At 41.6% G+C, this 14,784-nt stretch overlaps 1 protein-coding gene across 2 annotated transcripts in view; it reads left to right on the forward strand.

Annotated features, from left to right (window-relative positions):
• CDH4 (cadherin 4) overlaps positions 1–14,784 on the forward strand; it is a 617,364-nt gene that overhangs the window by 477,584 nt on the left and 124,996 nt on the right. For both annotated transcript variants that reach the window (XM_090064612.1, XM_090064613.1), the window contains exons 5-6: positions 2,933–3,088; positions 11,200–11,344. In XM_090064612.1, the coding sequence (XP_089920738.1) occupies positions 2,933–3,088; positions 11,200–11,344 (301 nt within the window). The remainder of the gene's footprint in view (positions 1–2,932; positions 3,089–11,199; positions 11,345–14,784) is intronic.

Raw genomic sequence — 14,784 nt, forward strand, 5'->3', positions numbered from 1 at the left:
TATACCACCCAGATTTTACAGAAGTTCTTGAGACAGTAACTCTTCAGAGAGCACAAGCAATGTGCAGATCTAGAGCATCTAGGTAAAAACAATAAAACACCTGTATGCCCATCCCCTGCCTCAGTTTCCTTTCCTTACCACTCCTGTGTTTCAAGGGTGTAGGTTGGAGCCGTGTTGGTCTAAGGACATAGGCAGACAAGATCCTTTGGGTATATCTGATATATTTTATTAGACCACCTCAAATACAGTTGGTCTGTTTGAGTTGGTCTAATAAAAGATATTGGAGTTGGTCTAATAAAAGATATCGGGTTTACCCAAAGTACCTTGTCATACCACTTCTGAGCATTTCTGAGACTTTCATCAAGGCCTTTTAGGGTGCCCAAGATGCCATACCTACCCATGGGTTCGCCTCTGAAACTCCTGCTTCAAGCCTCTTGGTCCTTTCCTTCTCCAGTTTGGTAATGTTCGATAGTCCACTTCCTGCTGATAAACCCTGTTAACATGTTTGTGTGTTCAGCCCAGAGGATAGAATTAGAATTTAACAATTTCTTGTGTTTGTACTGTAGCTTCGTTCAGACAAGGCAGGTGAATGTCTCAGAGACCTTGCTTGCCCATGGCTAGCCATCTGCACATTGAGGTGTTCACTGATGCATCAATTCTGTGAAACTGCAGAATCTATGAGTTATACCCGAGACTGAGTCCCCAAACTATTATCAGTTTTGGTAGGGCAACTCCTGTTCTCCTTCCAGCCTTCCTAAGGAAAGGGTCACTCAAAACAGAAGGCCTAGCAATGCCTTCGAGAGACTTTCAGACTTATCTTCATCCTGCTTTCTGTTGATAGGTCTGTCTATGAGCATGCATTTTTATTTATGAAAAGCATTTTTGCTAAAGGTTGAGCTTCTTGAATGGAGCTACTTTCTGCAGCATTTCACCTATGTTCAATCCTAGACCGCTGCCCAGTAACCAGAGTGAAAGCTGGCCCCTTAAAATGTGCAATCTTGAGATCCAGGGTTCTGCAAGCCAAGTTGAAAGTTAGTTGTTTGCACCCAAAAATTCACTAATGCAACTGGCTAGGTGCTTGTATGGCATGGGCAGGTTGAGGGCATGTAGAAAATGTCCCTTGTACCTACTCTAAACTGCCATGCAAACGTAACTCCAATCGGTTATTCTCGGTACTAACAACCTGAATAAGCAGTGAATCCTGCAGCGGAGAGACTGATGAGCCTTCCCATCTTCACTCACCTTCAGTCCAGAAACATAGGTCCAGAAAGAATCAATCCTGGTCATTTCTAGTGATAACTAAGATTAATAGCTGTTAAAGCTAGCAGGCTGCTACATGGAATCAGTCCACAAAAACAGGATGCAAATGAAGTACCGATTCTGGGCAAAGGCACAGAGGATACTCAGAGTTGCTCATCTACGTTCTTTTATTATCGCACATCCAGCATCTTGTCAGACCTGAATCAGGAGGCAAAAGTGGTACCAATAGGTTCTGTCTAAGAGGGTATCTGAGTAGTAGCCCACCCCCTTTCCAAACTCTGTTCAGTAAACCCATCCTCCTCTCCCCTGGCAAACCACCTCCCATCACCTAGAATAGGAATTCTTAATTTGTGCTTCCTGTGTACTGTATTAAAGTGCTCAGGCTTTTCAGAGACTGCAGCTGCCATATCAAAGGCATACGGCTACAAGATGGATTTTTATTATCTTCCCACTAATTTATTGCATGCAGAAAGCTGGAAGGGAAGGGAAGGAATATACACATGTCACCCTGATGCTCACCAGACAGTTTGTGACAGTGAGGGAGTGGGGGCTTGTTTATTTGCACCTTGTTCCTTGCCTTTTCCTTCAGAAAAAGGCCTGATGTTACGGGAGCTTCTTTAACCGGCTGATCTGAAAATTAACTAGATTTAAGATTTAAAGAGATAGTCGAGGTTGCTAGGGTAACATCTGAGCCTACTGTTTTATTTTCTTGTCTACGTACTCAAAGTTCATGTAATGCTTCGTGCCAGATTTGATTTGTTGTGTATTTCTCAAGGTGTGGGAGGAAGGGAAGGAGTGCGTTTCAAAAGCAATGCTTCAGTGCTTTTTCCCTTAAGAAATAATTCATTGTAATGGTGGCATCCTGAAAGGCATCCTCAACTCTGCATTAACAAGCTAGCAAGCTTTTATGATGGGTGACATAATGACCTGGATATTCAGATTTCCAGCTGCATGTGTGGGTGCAGAGCTAGAATGCCTGAAAGTCCAAAACTAATGATTGTGCACCTGTTTTTGAGGCCCTGTCTTCAAATGACTTGAACAGGATTTTTTTAGAGGGTGGCCTTCCCGAAAGCTCAGTTTGCATCAAGGTGACTCCAAGGCATCCCTAGTCCCAAGACATTTCATCACAATAAAGTGTGCATAAATTAGGCATAGAATTATATGTCTAATTTTAAAGGCTTTGTTGCTGATTGATAATGCGTATTTATAGTAATAGCATTAGCACATAACTCATATTTACGTTTGCTCTGAAAGATATAGACCTGTATGCCCAACTTGAGGGCCACGCCAGGGTTTTCCAAGGAGCTTGGAGCCCAGTTCCCCAAGACCACTTAAAAATCTCAGCCCTGGTTATTTGCATACATAATTTAATCATTGCAGTTGGCTGTGCAAGTGAATAAATTGTGCATGGAGTTCTGAGTCTCAGGAAAAGCATGTCAGGCAGTTTTGTATTCTACTTTCCAGAGGGGCATTTGTAAAGAAGTGGGGGGCAAAATCCATTCAAACTTCTTAAACTAGATGGGTTTATGTCCAAAATCTGCTTCTACAAGTCACCGAGTAAAGTTTACAGCAGGCTTGCGGGGTCGGGCTCTTACTGTAAAGCCTTTTGAACAGTGATGCCATGACTCTTTCTCCATAACTAAATGATTACTATCCTTAATATTTTATCCAGATTCGTTCTGATAAGGACAGTGAGATCCACATCAGATACAGCATCACTGGAGTAGGAGCCGACCAGCCTCCTATGGAAGTCTTCAGCATTGATCCCGTATCTGGCAGGATGTACGTCACCCGTCCAATGGACAGAGAAGAAAGGGCTTCCTACCATGTAAGCACATGATGCCATGTCTTTTCAAGTGTTAGAAATGCTCTCTCCTCCACAGTACAGTTTTGTGGCTTGACTTCATGTGTGATTTCTTTTTGCTGAAAATTAGGACCGGGTTTACCTCTAAAATGACCTGAAGTAAGGAAAGGGAATGTAAGTATAGGACAGTTTCACATCTTGCTCCTCTCATTTTGCAGAGATTGGTGCTCTTTTCTGTGATAGAGATAAGTAAGGGCTGTATGGGTTTAATTAAAGGAAAGATATTGCATCTGTCTATTTAACCGGTATAACTTTGTGTGTGTACATATGCATCGACATCAATTCCTGTTTTACCTTGCTTTCAACTACTCTCATTAAATACACTGAATCACTGTAAAGTAGATTGACATGTGTACATGCTGTGTTACTACTTTACCTGAAATAGTGCAGCAGTTCACCTCTAATTGAGGCATTGCAACTTTGTCTATAGGCCAAGCCTAAAACACTATGAGTCACTAAGAGCAATATTAACATGACATGGGAAGTTACTGATTGAGCAGTTACTACTCTGGGAAAACATGCAATGATTATTCTTGTCATTTCTCATTATAGCTCCTAGCAAGGTGCTCAGAGAGTAAGATGGAACTGCCATATAAGTTATTAAGTGTTCAAATCAGTGATTCCTAACCAGGGGACTGCAGCACCTGGAGGGTACCTTGAAATCTTTTCAAGGGTGGCATGCAATGGTAGGACTGCTAGGTGTGCAAATGTGATTCACAAGATATATACCCAGAGGTTTCATAGTGTTCAAACATTCTCTCCTGTTGTGGTCTTTCAGAGTTGTGTGCAACAAAAGACTACTTCGGTTATTTTTATGTAGTCAGAAAACCAGTGAAGAGGAAGAGCTGGCATTTTGCAAGGGGTGCCTCAAGTCTAACAAGGGGTGCCTTGAGTCTAAACAGATTGAGAGCCACTGGTTGAGATAGAGGAATATTAAAGGCAAGGGGAATCTTTAAAATGAGTAGCACGGAGAGGTTTCATAAACTTTCCTGACTCTCAAAATGCTCCACCTGCTAGGCAATGATCAGGCATTGTGTTTTAACCTGCATCACAGTTAGAGTCACTTCACTGCAAATTTAGCCGCCTGGTAAATAAAGTCAAAGGAACTGCTAAAAATGGTATTGTGCCTCACATGATAGCCCTGCAAAACTTTGCTGCTACCTGCATCAATGCACTAGCTCTTCTCCACAGCCACTACACAAGGCTGTTTCATAGATTGCTTTGTACCAGCATTAGACACCTCTACTGGCATCATAATAGCCATTCCTGGGGATGCTGTAATGTCAGTGCAATGGTATGGGTCACTTCCACTGACATCATATTCTTAACTGCTCTGTCGGAGATGCACACGCTGTCAGCTTTATCAGGTATCTAGTTAACCATGTTGACACTGCTCTGGACTGGGGTAGAAGGATAAAGAAAATAGATTACCTCTTTAGTCGGATGGAAAAAGAGATTTCCCCTGGGTAAAAGAGAATCCGAAGGAAAATTATTTTATCCTCTGTGAACAAGAACAATTATTTTGTCTGGTGTGCCCAGGAAAATATGAAGAGAAATTATTTTCAAAAAGGAATATTTGAGAGAGTCTGTGTTGCTTCAGTTTTGTCGATACCGTTTCAACGCTGCCAGGTCATTATGAGCGCGGAGTTGATATAATTCACAAGCTAACACCTTTGATGGAGCCATTATGATGTCTAGTATTAGATACTCGCAGCCAAAAAAAAATGACTTTGTCGCCCATAATAATGACTTATGTGACCCATAATCCTTAATAACAAATTTACCCTATTAGCTATACTGCATTACAGAAGTTTCAGGAAAGCTTGAAAAAGGCTGTGCAGCGGAGGCTTGTACTTCTTCCTCTTCTCCCTCTGCCTTCCAAAAAGCCCTCACACTTTGAATTTCTAGCAACAATAACCAAATACAGACACATTTTAAAATGCGGGTTCTTTTCTGTGCAGTTTATAAAGAGTTTATAAAGTATTATTGAATGCTACTAGCACATTAAAAACAAGCAGAGTATGTACTCTTAACCGAGTGCAAGCTTGTCAGTGAGCAGTGTTGGTAACAATTGCTCAGAGTTATAAACCGTCTTTGACCTGTTGAACTCTATAGCAAGTCATTAATAATGTATTAAACCATCAATTATTTATTAACGCCTCGCCAGCCATTTATGAATGCAACATACCTAAAGCAGCGATCCAAAATAGTGGTGAAGCCAGGGTTTTATCATCGCAGAAAGGCTGAACAGGCTCTAGGAGTTTCTGTGCTTGCCTTTTAATGCTCCACATTAGAAAGACACTTGTCTGGTAAAACCCGCCTTTCTTTCTTGAGCTGAGGCAGATCCACTTTTAATTATTTTGGCAGTTCTGAAGCAGAACTCTCTCATCAGCTTGCTTAATCTTTCTTTAACTTTAGAGAGGATGGATTACCCTGGCTTCTTCATTATCTTTGTTACACATATGTCTTTTTGTCTACACAGCAGAACAGAGGTACGGTTGTAGCACTTGCCAGCATATCTCTTTAGTTAATCACTCGCTAATAGGTGTAACAGTAGCACTGAAGAGGCTGTAGCATGGCTTTTAGCATTTGCTCACACCAGCAGGATTTTGGATATGTGCTCTGCCTCTTAGAGTACACTGCCTATGTCTACACATTCATTAATGTGTCGTAGTTATGGCACATTAAGTTTAGTACTTGGATAACCAAGTAGTAAATCAGTGCACAGTAACCTGCACTACTGCGCAGTAGCGTTGGCACACAAGTTTTTAGTGACACTTACTGTGCAGTAGCCTAATGCTATTGTGCAATAGCGTATTAGCACGGTTTTTGCTCGGCAGGCTACCCTGCAATGTTATTAGGATACTACGCAGTTAGCGTCTCGTGTAGACACACCCACTGTTACCCGTTCTGCTATATCTTCATGCACATTCTTATCTGTGCTACCTTGCTTAACCTAGTACAGGTGGCTAGCACTTCACAACCGCACCTTCATGTTCCTGTGTAAATATGACCTATTTTAATTACTGCCAAGTACGTTTCAGGAGGTAGCAATATCTAACGTGGATTGTTTCTCCTGATCCTGGTATTTATTTCCCACCAGTCATGCTGTTGTAAATAATGGCTCTTCAGCTTGTCTTGGTGAACAGATCAGTGATGCCTGATGTTTCTTTAAGCATTTCAAACACTAGAACCTCCAACTGACATGCGTGTAGGCCTTACAAGAGGTAGAAAAGGCCAAAGCTGGGGTTTCTCAATATATTTTCAAGTATTTATATCAAAACACAAGCCCCATTAATATCCAACCTAAATGATCACTATAGGTGGAGGCTGTAGCCGTGTTGGTCTAAGGCTACAAGCAGACAAGGTTCTTTGGGTAAATCTGATATCTTTTAAAGATCTTCAAAAAGATATCAGGTTTACCCAAAGGACCTTGTCTCCAAGTGATTACTATATAATTCAGTGAAAAAGTACGGATATGTGGGATGTCTGCATTTTCCAATTTAAGGACTCAAGACCAGTTCAAGGAGCGGTGTTGCAGGACAGCGATGTTCCTGATGTCGGCATCTGTAGCATTCCTCAAGCAGCAGGTGGTTCCTTGAGACATCCTCTCCCTTCTCCCTATATCCATGCAGTGACCACTCGAACAGCAGTCTGCTTATCCAAGCTTAACTTTCATAGTCAGATGACTTTGATATTCAAGAGGGAAGGATTTTTTTTTTTGGAGTGATATCTTTTTGGACCAACTGCATGGTTAAAATAAAGTTAGACAAGCTTTCAAATGCAAGACATTCTTCATCAGGTATTCAGTTAACACCTGAGAGCTGATTTTTAAATAAAGCCTGACACACTACCAATGAGAAGTTGTAAGTTTTCATTCTGAGGATCTACTCTGAAATGGCTGGACCAGGGAAGGCTGGTTGCAAGATGAGCAGGAAGTATTTATTTACAGTGAATAAGAGATAAAAAGATAATTGGAAACAACGAACGTGAACCAGAGAAACCAGCATTAATTCCACTAGTTGGAACCAAAAATGTTACCAGCTCTATCATTTATGAATGTTGGACTTGAAGGGGACTTCTGGGCCATCAAGTCCGGTGCTCGCAGGCCACCATTTATCCAAAGATTCCTAAAAATCATCCACACAACACCCTAGACCCAACCAGAAGGTACAAATCCAAACAGCAAGGGGAGTCCTACAACATGCCACAAGTAAAAGCAGGGGATATGATGGCACTGCCAATGCCCTGATCAAGACATTTCATCACAATAAAGTATGCATAAATTAGGCGTAGCATTGTATATCTAATTTTAAAGGTGTTGTTGCTGATTGATCATGCATATTTATATTAATAGTATTAGTACGTAAGTAATATTTACATTTAACACAATTCACGGTGTTGACTTTGAGTAACTACTTTTTGATATCACCTTCCTCCTGTGTAGTCAGTAATCCTGATACTGAATCATTTGTATGCCAACAGCTATGTTTACACTGGAAATTGTCTGCAGAAAAACCTCAGACACATATGGGGATGGCTGCTAAGTCTTTTAATGAAGATTGTCATAACTTTGAAAATATTTCTTAAAGGATACCAAAGCCCCTCTTTGCCTGTTGTAAAATTGGAACTGTGTCGTCTTCCACCAGCTAATGTTGACCTACTAGTTAGACTTTTGGTCAACACATTTAGGAATCCAATTTAAAAAATGGTTTTATTACAGCATTTTCCACTGATCCTATTTATTTCTCCACTAACCTGCAGCCAAGACCATGCTCTCCACCAACTTCAATATAAAAATCTCAACCTTAAGAAATGCTTACTAAATCAATCAGTCAAAAAGCATGGAAAATGTGGGATGTCTGCATTTCCCAATGTAAGGACTCGAGACTAGTTCAAGGAGCAGCATTGCAAGACAGAGGAAATGCCTTATCCCTGGTGTCCTTCTGTGTAGCAGTCCTCAAAGCAGCAGGGGGTTCTTTGAGTTATCCTCCCTGCTCTCTATAACCCTGCTTAACTTCCCCAGGGAGAAATAACATGCTGTGGGTGATGATAGTGCTAGCTCCAACCCCACAGCTTGTTGTGAGGGAACAGGAGAGCAGTCCAAACCATAGACCCCCCCCCCCAAAAGGCAAGAAAAGAAAACCCAGAAAATACAAGGAAAAATCAAAGACCAAGGGAAAGAAGAAATAAGGAGTGAGGGAGAAAAACTGGGCCAAAAGGAAAGAACCGAGTGCTGGACCAGGAGGTGAGAGAAGAACTTTTTAAGGGCTCTCAGCCATCAGTGCAGTCCAGCAAGAAAGCGAGGCTGCTGCTGTGCTGTGCTCAGGAGTGCCTGGTAAATGGAAACATCCCATTCGGTTCATCCAGGCACAAGCCGCAGTTCAGATGTGCTTCCTTTCAAACACCGCTCTCCCCTTCATAATTCAAGCATGAGGATCTAACGTTGATGTTAGCCAGAGAGCTCAGGGCTAACACTGCAGGTTTAGCAAGATTGCTGCTCGTACTTATTGAATTTTTTTTTCTTGAGCAAAACCTGTGCATATGTACATTGCCTCGGTGAGTGTGGCAAGAAGATAGACTTGCAGCAGTGAGAAATTACTTACTCCTGGAGATTTCAAACAAGAGCTATCAAATGTAATTAAAAGTTTCGGGGGATGGGAGTCAGATCTGTAAGAGAAAGATATTGGCTTTACACTCTGCTTTATCTCTGAATGAAGCCATTTCCGCTCCTGGAAATACAGCAAGAAGGAGCCCAGCACGGCTTCAGTTTGAAGATAATAACTTTAATTTTAGCTCCGAATTACTTTTTTTCGAAGACAATCTGACCTTTGACTTGTAAAGTTATTGAATTGCTACATCTGACATGATGAAGGATAGCTCGACTGACACAAGTCAAAGCAGTTTATACGCAGGCATGAAATGCAGATATTAAGAGCATTAAGAGTCATGAAATACAAATGCCACATTTTATATTAATCATGGAGCCTGCTTTTTCAGGGTATTTTTAAAAAATGGAATTTTCAACCTCTTTTTACATTTTCCACCCCCCTGCCGTTAGATTTCTCCTGGCTCTTTGCTCTCTTCCCTAGTTCAAAAGTTAATCCAGCCTATCATAATACAACGTAGCTCTTTTTGTCAAGCCCCGGACTTCTTAACCTACATGAAGAGGTAGAAATCCCATCAAATGCAGGCATGGCAAAAGCAAAAAGTAGAAGGCAGTACTAAGACTATTACCACATTCACTTGCTGTGCACACTTTCTTTGGCACATTGGGTCTGAATTTTTGCAATGCTGAACATCCACAACTCCAATTGAAGGTGTCAGTAGGGACTGGAAGTGCTCATTACCTCTGAAAAGCTAGGCCATTATACATTAGCAGTCTTGCAGGGAAGAGCATGCTAACAGGTGGTGTATAATGTGAGGACTGCAATAAGGGCCAGTTAGGTAAGCCTACCTGTTGATCCAGTGTTGAAGTGGCAGCCTTATTTTTTTAAGCAGTTTTTTTTTCACCAAGCTACTTTTATCTGGAGCTTTCATTCCTCATTCATCCGCCTTTCAGAACTCAGCGCCGGGTTTGAACACAGGCCCCGATTTTAATGTCGCGGTGGCAGGTCAGCAACGTTCAGCAGTGCTGAAATGAAGAGGGGGTGACAAAACCAATCTGCAGAGCTCTCGGAGAGCCAGATGTCCCTCCGTCGCCCAGCACGGATCAGACAAGACTCCCATCGTCCGCCTTCCTCCCTGGCCAACATCATCAAATACATTCTGCGCGCACCCCATTTAGGGAAGCCATCTGTTCCTTGTAACGAGGAAGCTTTTCATTTTTTTTTCCCCCTCACCTGATTACTGATTGTTGCAGACTATTGTTGATTGCTTTATTTTATTAATTACTCATTTTGACATGCTGGATCTGTTCCTTTTACCCTGCAAACAGATGCTCTTGGTTTTTCAGCATTATTTCTGATGGTTGTTCCTCATCAGGTAGAGCCCCAGGGCCTTTTGAACTGAGCACTCAGCAGTACGCTGCTGGGTATTGTAACATTGCATCAGTGATGTCGTAGCGAAGGCTGAGGAAGGTGTTTTATTCTTTACTGTATATGGGGTCCCTGCCCTCTGAAAAAAATCTCCTGTTGGGCAGGGGCAGTCTTTGTTTTGTGCCTGTATGGAGCCTGGTAGTGCAGCAATACCAATAATAGATGAGACTGTCAACAATTATAAGATCCCATTGGTCTGTAATTGCTACATGTGTTTTGTGGCCACAGGGTGCTTTGGGATTCTGCGTTAAATCCCTGGTGGTCGTAGAGAAATGAACTCATGCCCTAACTTCAGTTAGTAGCAGGCAAAACTTAATCTGAGCAGATTGCTACATTAAGTGTCTTATTTTAAAACATACTTAAATATAATGATCTGTTAGCAGCAAAGAAAACAAAGTCTCTAAGCCAGAATGGTATTGTTTCTATTGACTTTTATTTTTAAATTATTTTAGCCTTGTGTCCCGTCGTGAAATAATGTGTATCCTGCATAGCTTCGACGAAAAACAAATGTCTGCTTTCTGCTGGGAATACTAATATTGAGAGCAGTGGTGCCCAAACTTTTGGCCCCTTGGGCCAGATGAACAGTACGGGGTTGTTCTAGGGGCTTGATCCAGCCCCACATGCTGTATTGCACCGGCAGCCCTGATTCTGCATGTTGGATTGAACCTCTTGCCACAGCCCTGACCCCTCGCCCATGCTTACTGGATCATACTGGATTGGGACCACTACCCCAGCCCTGCACATTCAAGCCAGATCTGACTCATGGGGCCATGTCATGTGGCTCATAGAGCTTGAAAATTTGGCAGTGGAGGAGCAGTGGCCACATTAATTGCCTTCACTCTCCTGCTGCCAAATTGCTGGACCCTCGAGGAGCCCTGCAAGCTGGATCTGCCCTGTGGGCTAGGGGTTGAGCACTCCTGATCTAGAGAGAACAATTTGTGATAAAGATATAAGCTTAGAAGTCAACACTAGCAAAATACTGTCTTCCATTTAGACCATACTGTGCTGATGACATGTTTCTGTTGTGTTTATTTCCAGCTCAGGGCTCATGCAGTTGATATGAATGGAAACAAGGTGGAGAACCCCATCGACCTCTACATCTATGTGATTGATATGAATGACAACAGACCTGAGTTTATAAACCAAGTCTATAATGGATCTGTTGATGAAGGATCTAAACCAGGTAGAGTTGGGAAAGTTCTTAGAGTTGCCACAAGTCTTCAAATATAAACCTGATTTGGTTGCTTTGACCACCTGTTCAATAAGTCGTATTAACATTGAGGGATCTGGGGGATTTCTCTTCTTCATTTTGCTTTTCTTTCTTTTTTTTTATTAACTGCTATAGAAAATTGGAATGATTTAGCTTAGCTGGCAGATACTTTGAAAAAGAAGAGGGGCAGAATTGGATTCAGTTTGTCTTGAATGTTTGGAAGTTTTATTTGCAAATGCAACTGCTGATGTTTTGAAACTTAAGTCCTAGTACTTTGTCCCTCACCTTTGCTGTATTTACAGTGTCCTACAAGAGTAGGTACACTTTTACCAAATCCTGTTACAGAAGGAAACCCTGCGATGATCTCTGTTTTTGGCACAGTGCTCAAAACACTTTATCTGACTGCCATCTAACACAGTCCTTTGAAAATTCAGTATTTAGCATCCATCTTGACTCCAACAAAATCTATCCCAGGATGAGAAGAAACTTTCAAGAGCAAATTGGATGCTTATCTTGCTGGGATCCTATGACCCCAGCTGACTTCCTGCCCTTTGGGGCGGGGGGGTGGACTTGATGATCTTCCAGCCCTAATGTCTATGAAATCTATGAAACTCATTTTGGCCCTGATCCATTGTAGTGCACTGGAAGATGCCTATTGAGTCTTTCTCAGTGATAGACGCTCAAAAAGCCTGTACCTGAATTGATTCAGTTCAGGGGAGGGGCCAGCCAGCCCTGCCATGGAGCAGAGAGCCCTGCTCAGCCCAGAGAGCATGCTGGGATGCTGGGGGAGTCTGGTTTAACTTAAACCGGGAAGGGGTCTGGGACAGACATTGCATAAACCGGTTTAACCCAAATCAGTTAAGTCTGATGCTACGGTCAAACAGGTTTCTCTCAAACCAGTTGCAGCCATTTTCAAACCGATTTAGGTGCACTGTTCTGTTACAGGTTTAAACCAGTTTTCATCACTTAAACCAGTTTGCATAATGTCTGTCCTTAGCCTGACAGTCAGTTTTGTGTTTTTTTCCCTTGGCATGAATTAGGCAAAAACCTAAAGCCAGATTTTCAAAATATCTAAATGCTGGGGTGCCTAATTTATACATAAAATTCAGGTAATGACTTACATTTCAGCACATTTGTGTTTTTGGAAAAAAATATTCTTTTTAAGATTCTCATTCCAAAAAGCGTGTTGATTTATTATTTAGGCGTAGATAAGTGGCCAGTTTACCGTTACGGTAAGGGATCTGCCTTTGTTTGTGCTGAATATAATTAACATGGCTGCATTTATTATTTAATTAAAAAGTGAGACTGTATTGTAAAAACTGTTGTTGGTATCTTTAGGTAAATGCTGTAAAATTTAAACTTCCTAAAGTCTTAACAAGCTTTTTTTTTTTTTGCTTTTTTTTTGTGGCTAGGATAAATTTATTTTCAGTTGTTTACCAGGTAGAGGGGTTAAACATCACATGACATTTGGGTTGGTGTCAGCAAACATTTATCATGACTTCTCTGCTGCCTGAGGTAGTTGTCATAGAAAAATCTCCAGGGGCCACTATTTTTAACAAGGTGAATTGCAATCCTGATTGATTGTCTTTCAGAATTGTGAGGAATGGGCTGTAGCAGTGACATGTCGTGGGGACAAAGTATGACATTATTTCTGGAGGAAAACACACAACACAGTTTCTCTCCTGGTGTGTTCTGGGTAGAGATGCGCCAGACTTCAAAGTCCTGAACCGGAGTCGGCTCGTCGGAGCTGGCATGTGAAGACATTGAATTGATCCTTCTAATGATCCTTTCTTCCAGAGACAGTTTTTTCCACCCCCCTGTTATATTAAGGCCATGCTGAGACTTCCACAGGCAAGTTATCAAGGTCTGGGGTGCAGATTGATGCACGGCATTTCCATAACAAATCAAATTTCCTACATCTTATTCTAAAACAAATCAATATTGAAAGTGTTCCCAAATGTTAAACTAGCCCTGCTCATTAGGATGATAGAAGCAGTAAATTGCAACCTCTTCTTGTCTGAAATCCAGATAAGCCTTTAAGCTATTAAATGAGAATAGGATACCTTTGACTACAAAATACTTGTGCCTCTGCTTATACCAGTCGTTTTTGGTATTCTACATCCCAGACTACAGCGCCTGCCTTTAAGGCAGATAGGTAGAAAGCAATCTGTTTTATTCAAAAGCAATTACATTTGCCTTTGATGTATTTGTTTTTCCCCCTTTCTTGTTTAATCGGTATTCTTTTAAAGGTTTATATTAGTATTGAATTTCTATTCCTTGCCTTTGTAGACTCTCCTGGGAACATGGATATCTGAGGCCCTTATTCCGTGTACCTGGCAATAATTATAATCTTGTGTCTTTGAGAAAATAATAGAGAGGTTATACAGTTAGTTTGTATTTCCAGTGCACTTGTCACGTTCTGTAAATTAATATGCCGCTGTTTTGGAGGGAGGCAAATGTAGCCAAAATGAAGTACACAGCTTATTTAGCTAAAGATGAAGCTCCCAGAGATATGGAAGCATCCTCCTTAATTCAAGTTAAATCAGGAAATTACAGTCATCAGAGGTACTGCACTAAGGCTTCGTAGAACGAGGCAAAAAAACTGCAGGCAGGATTCATAATTATTCAGCACGATGATCAACAAATGAAAGGTATGGTATGTATTCTTACAGGAAAGGCATGGCAAAATGTGTTCAGTATTGATTCACCAGCACAGTACATATATTAGACAGTTTTGCTTCAGGTAGGCTAAGTAAGTCTTATGAGATGGAATAGATCAGCACTCATTTCGTAGAAAAGGCCCTTTTCAGCACCATTGAGCTTTGCCTCAGGACTTGGAAAATTCTTCCCTGACTCCTACACAATTGCTGTTTCTTGTACCATCCTTATGCCCACATACGGGGTCATTATTGAAAAGCCAATATTTACTTAGTTACTGCAGGATGTGGAATGCCACCGATATTTTCATCTGCACGGGTTAGAAAGTCACTCGACTATATGCAGTAAATGCTGACTTTAATGGCAACCACTATAATCAGCCAAAGTTCCTTTGAAGTCAGTAGGAGTTTTTCCCAGATAAAAACAGTCAGGAGCTCAAAATCTAGCCCATGTAAATCTCCCAGAGTAAGATCATCAAATATACACCGCTGAGCAGTGCACAATGACCTTGGCATATAGGGGAAAGCCCCAGTAAGACTGATTAACAGGATCAATAGAGCAGATCACCTTTGAAGTGAACAACAAAGTGCTCTCCTGTGCCATTACAGCACATTGCTGAGAAAGAAGCAGAGAGAAGCAGTAACCCAGGGGTTGCTCCAAGAGCAGTTTTGCCTCGAGAAGGAGCAGCACAAGAATTGCTTAAATGCAGCATGCTCTCGTCTCGGGCACAAACCAGCTCCATCTGGTAAGGAGCG

The sequence above is a fragment of the Crocodylus siamensis genome, chromosome 10 (assembly GCF_052110815.1).
Source record: "Crocodylus siamensis isolate JL-2025a chromosome 10, ASM5211081v1, whole genome shotgun sequence".
Taxonomy (NCBI): Eukaryota; Metazoa; Chordata; order Crocodylia; family Crocodylidae; genus Crocodylus; species Crocodylus siamensis.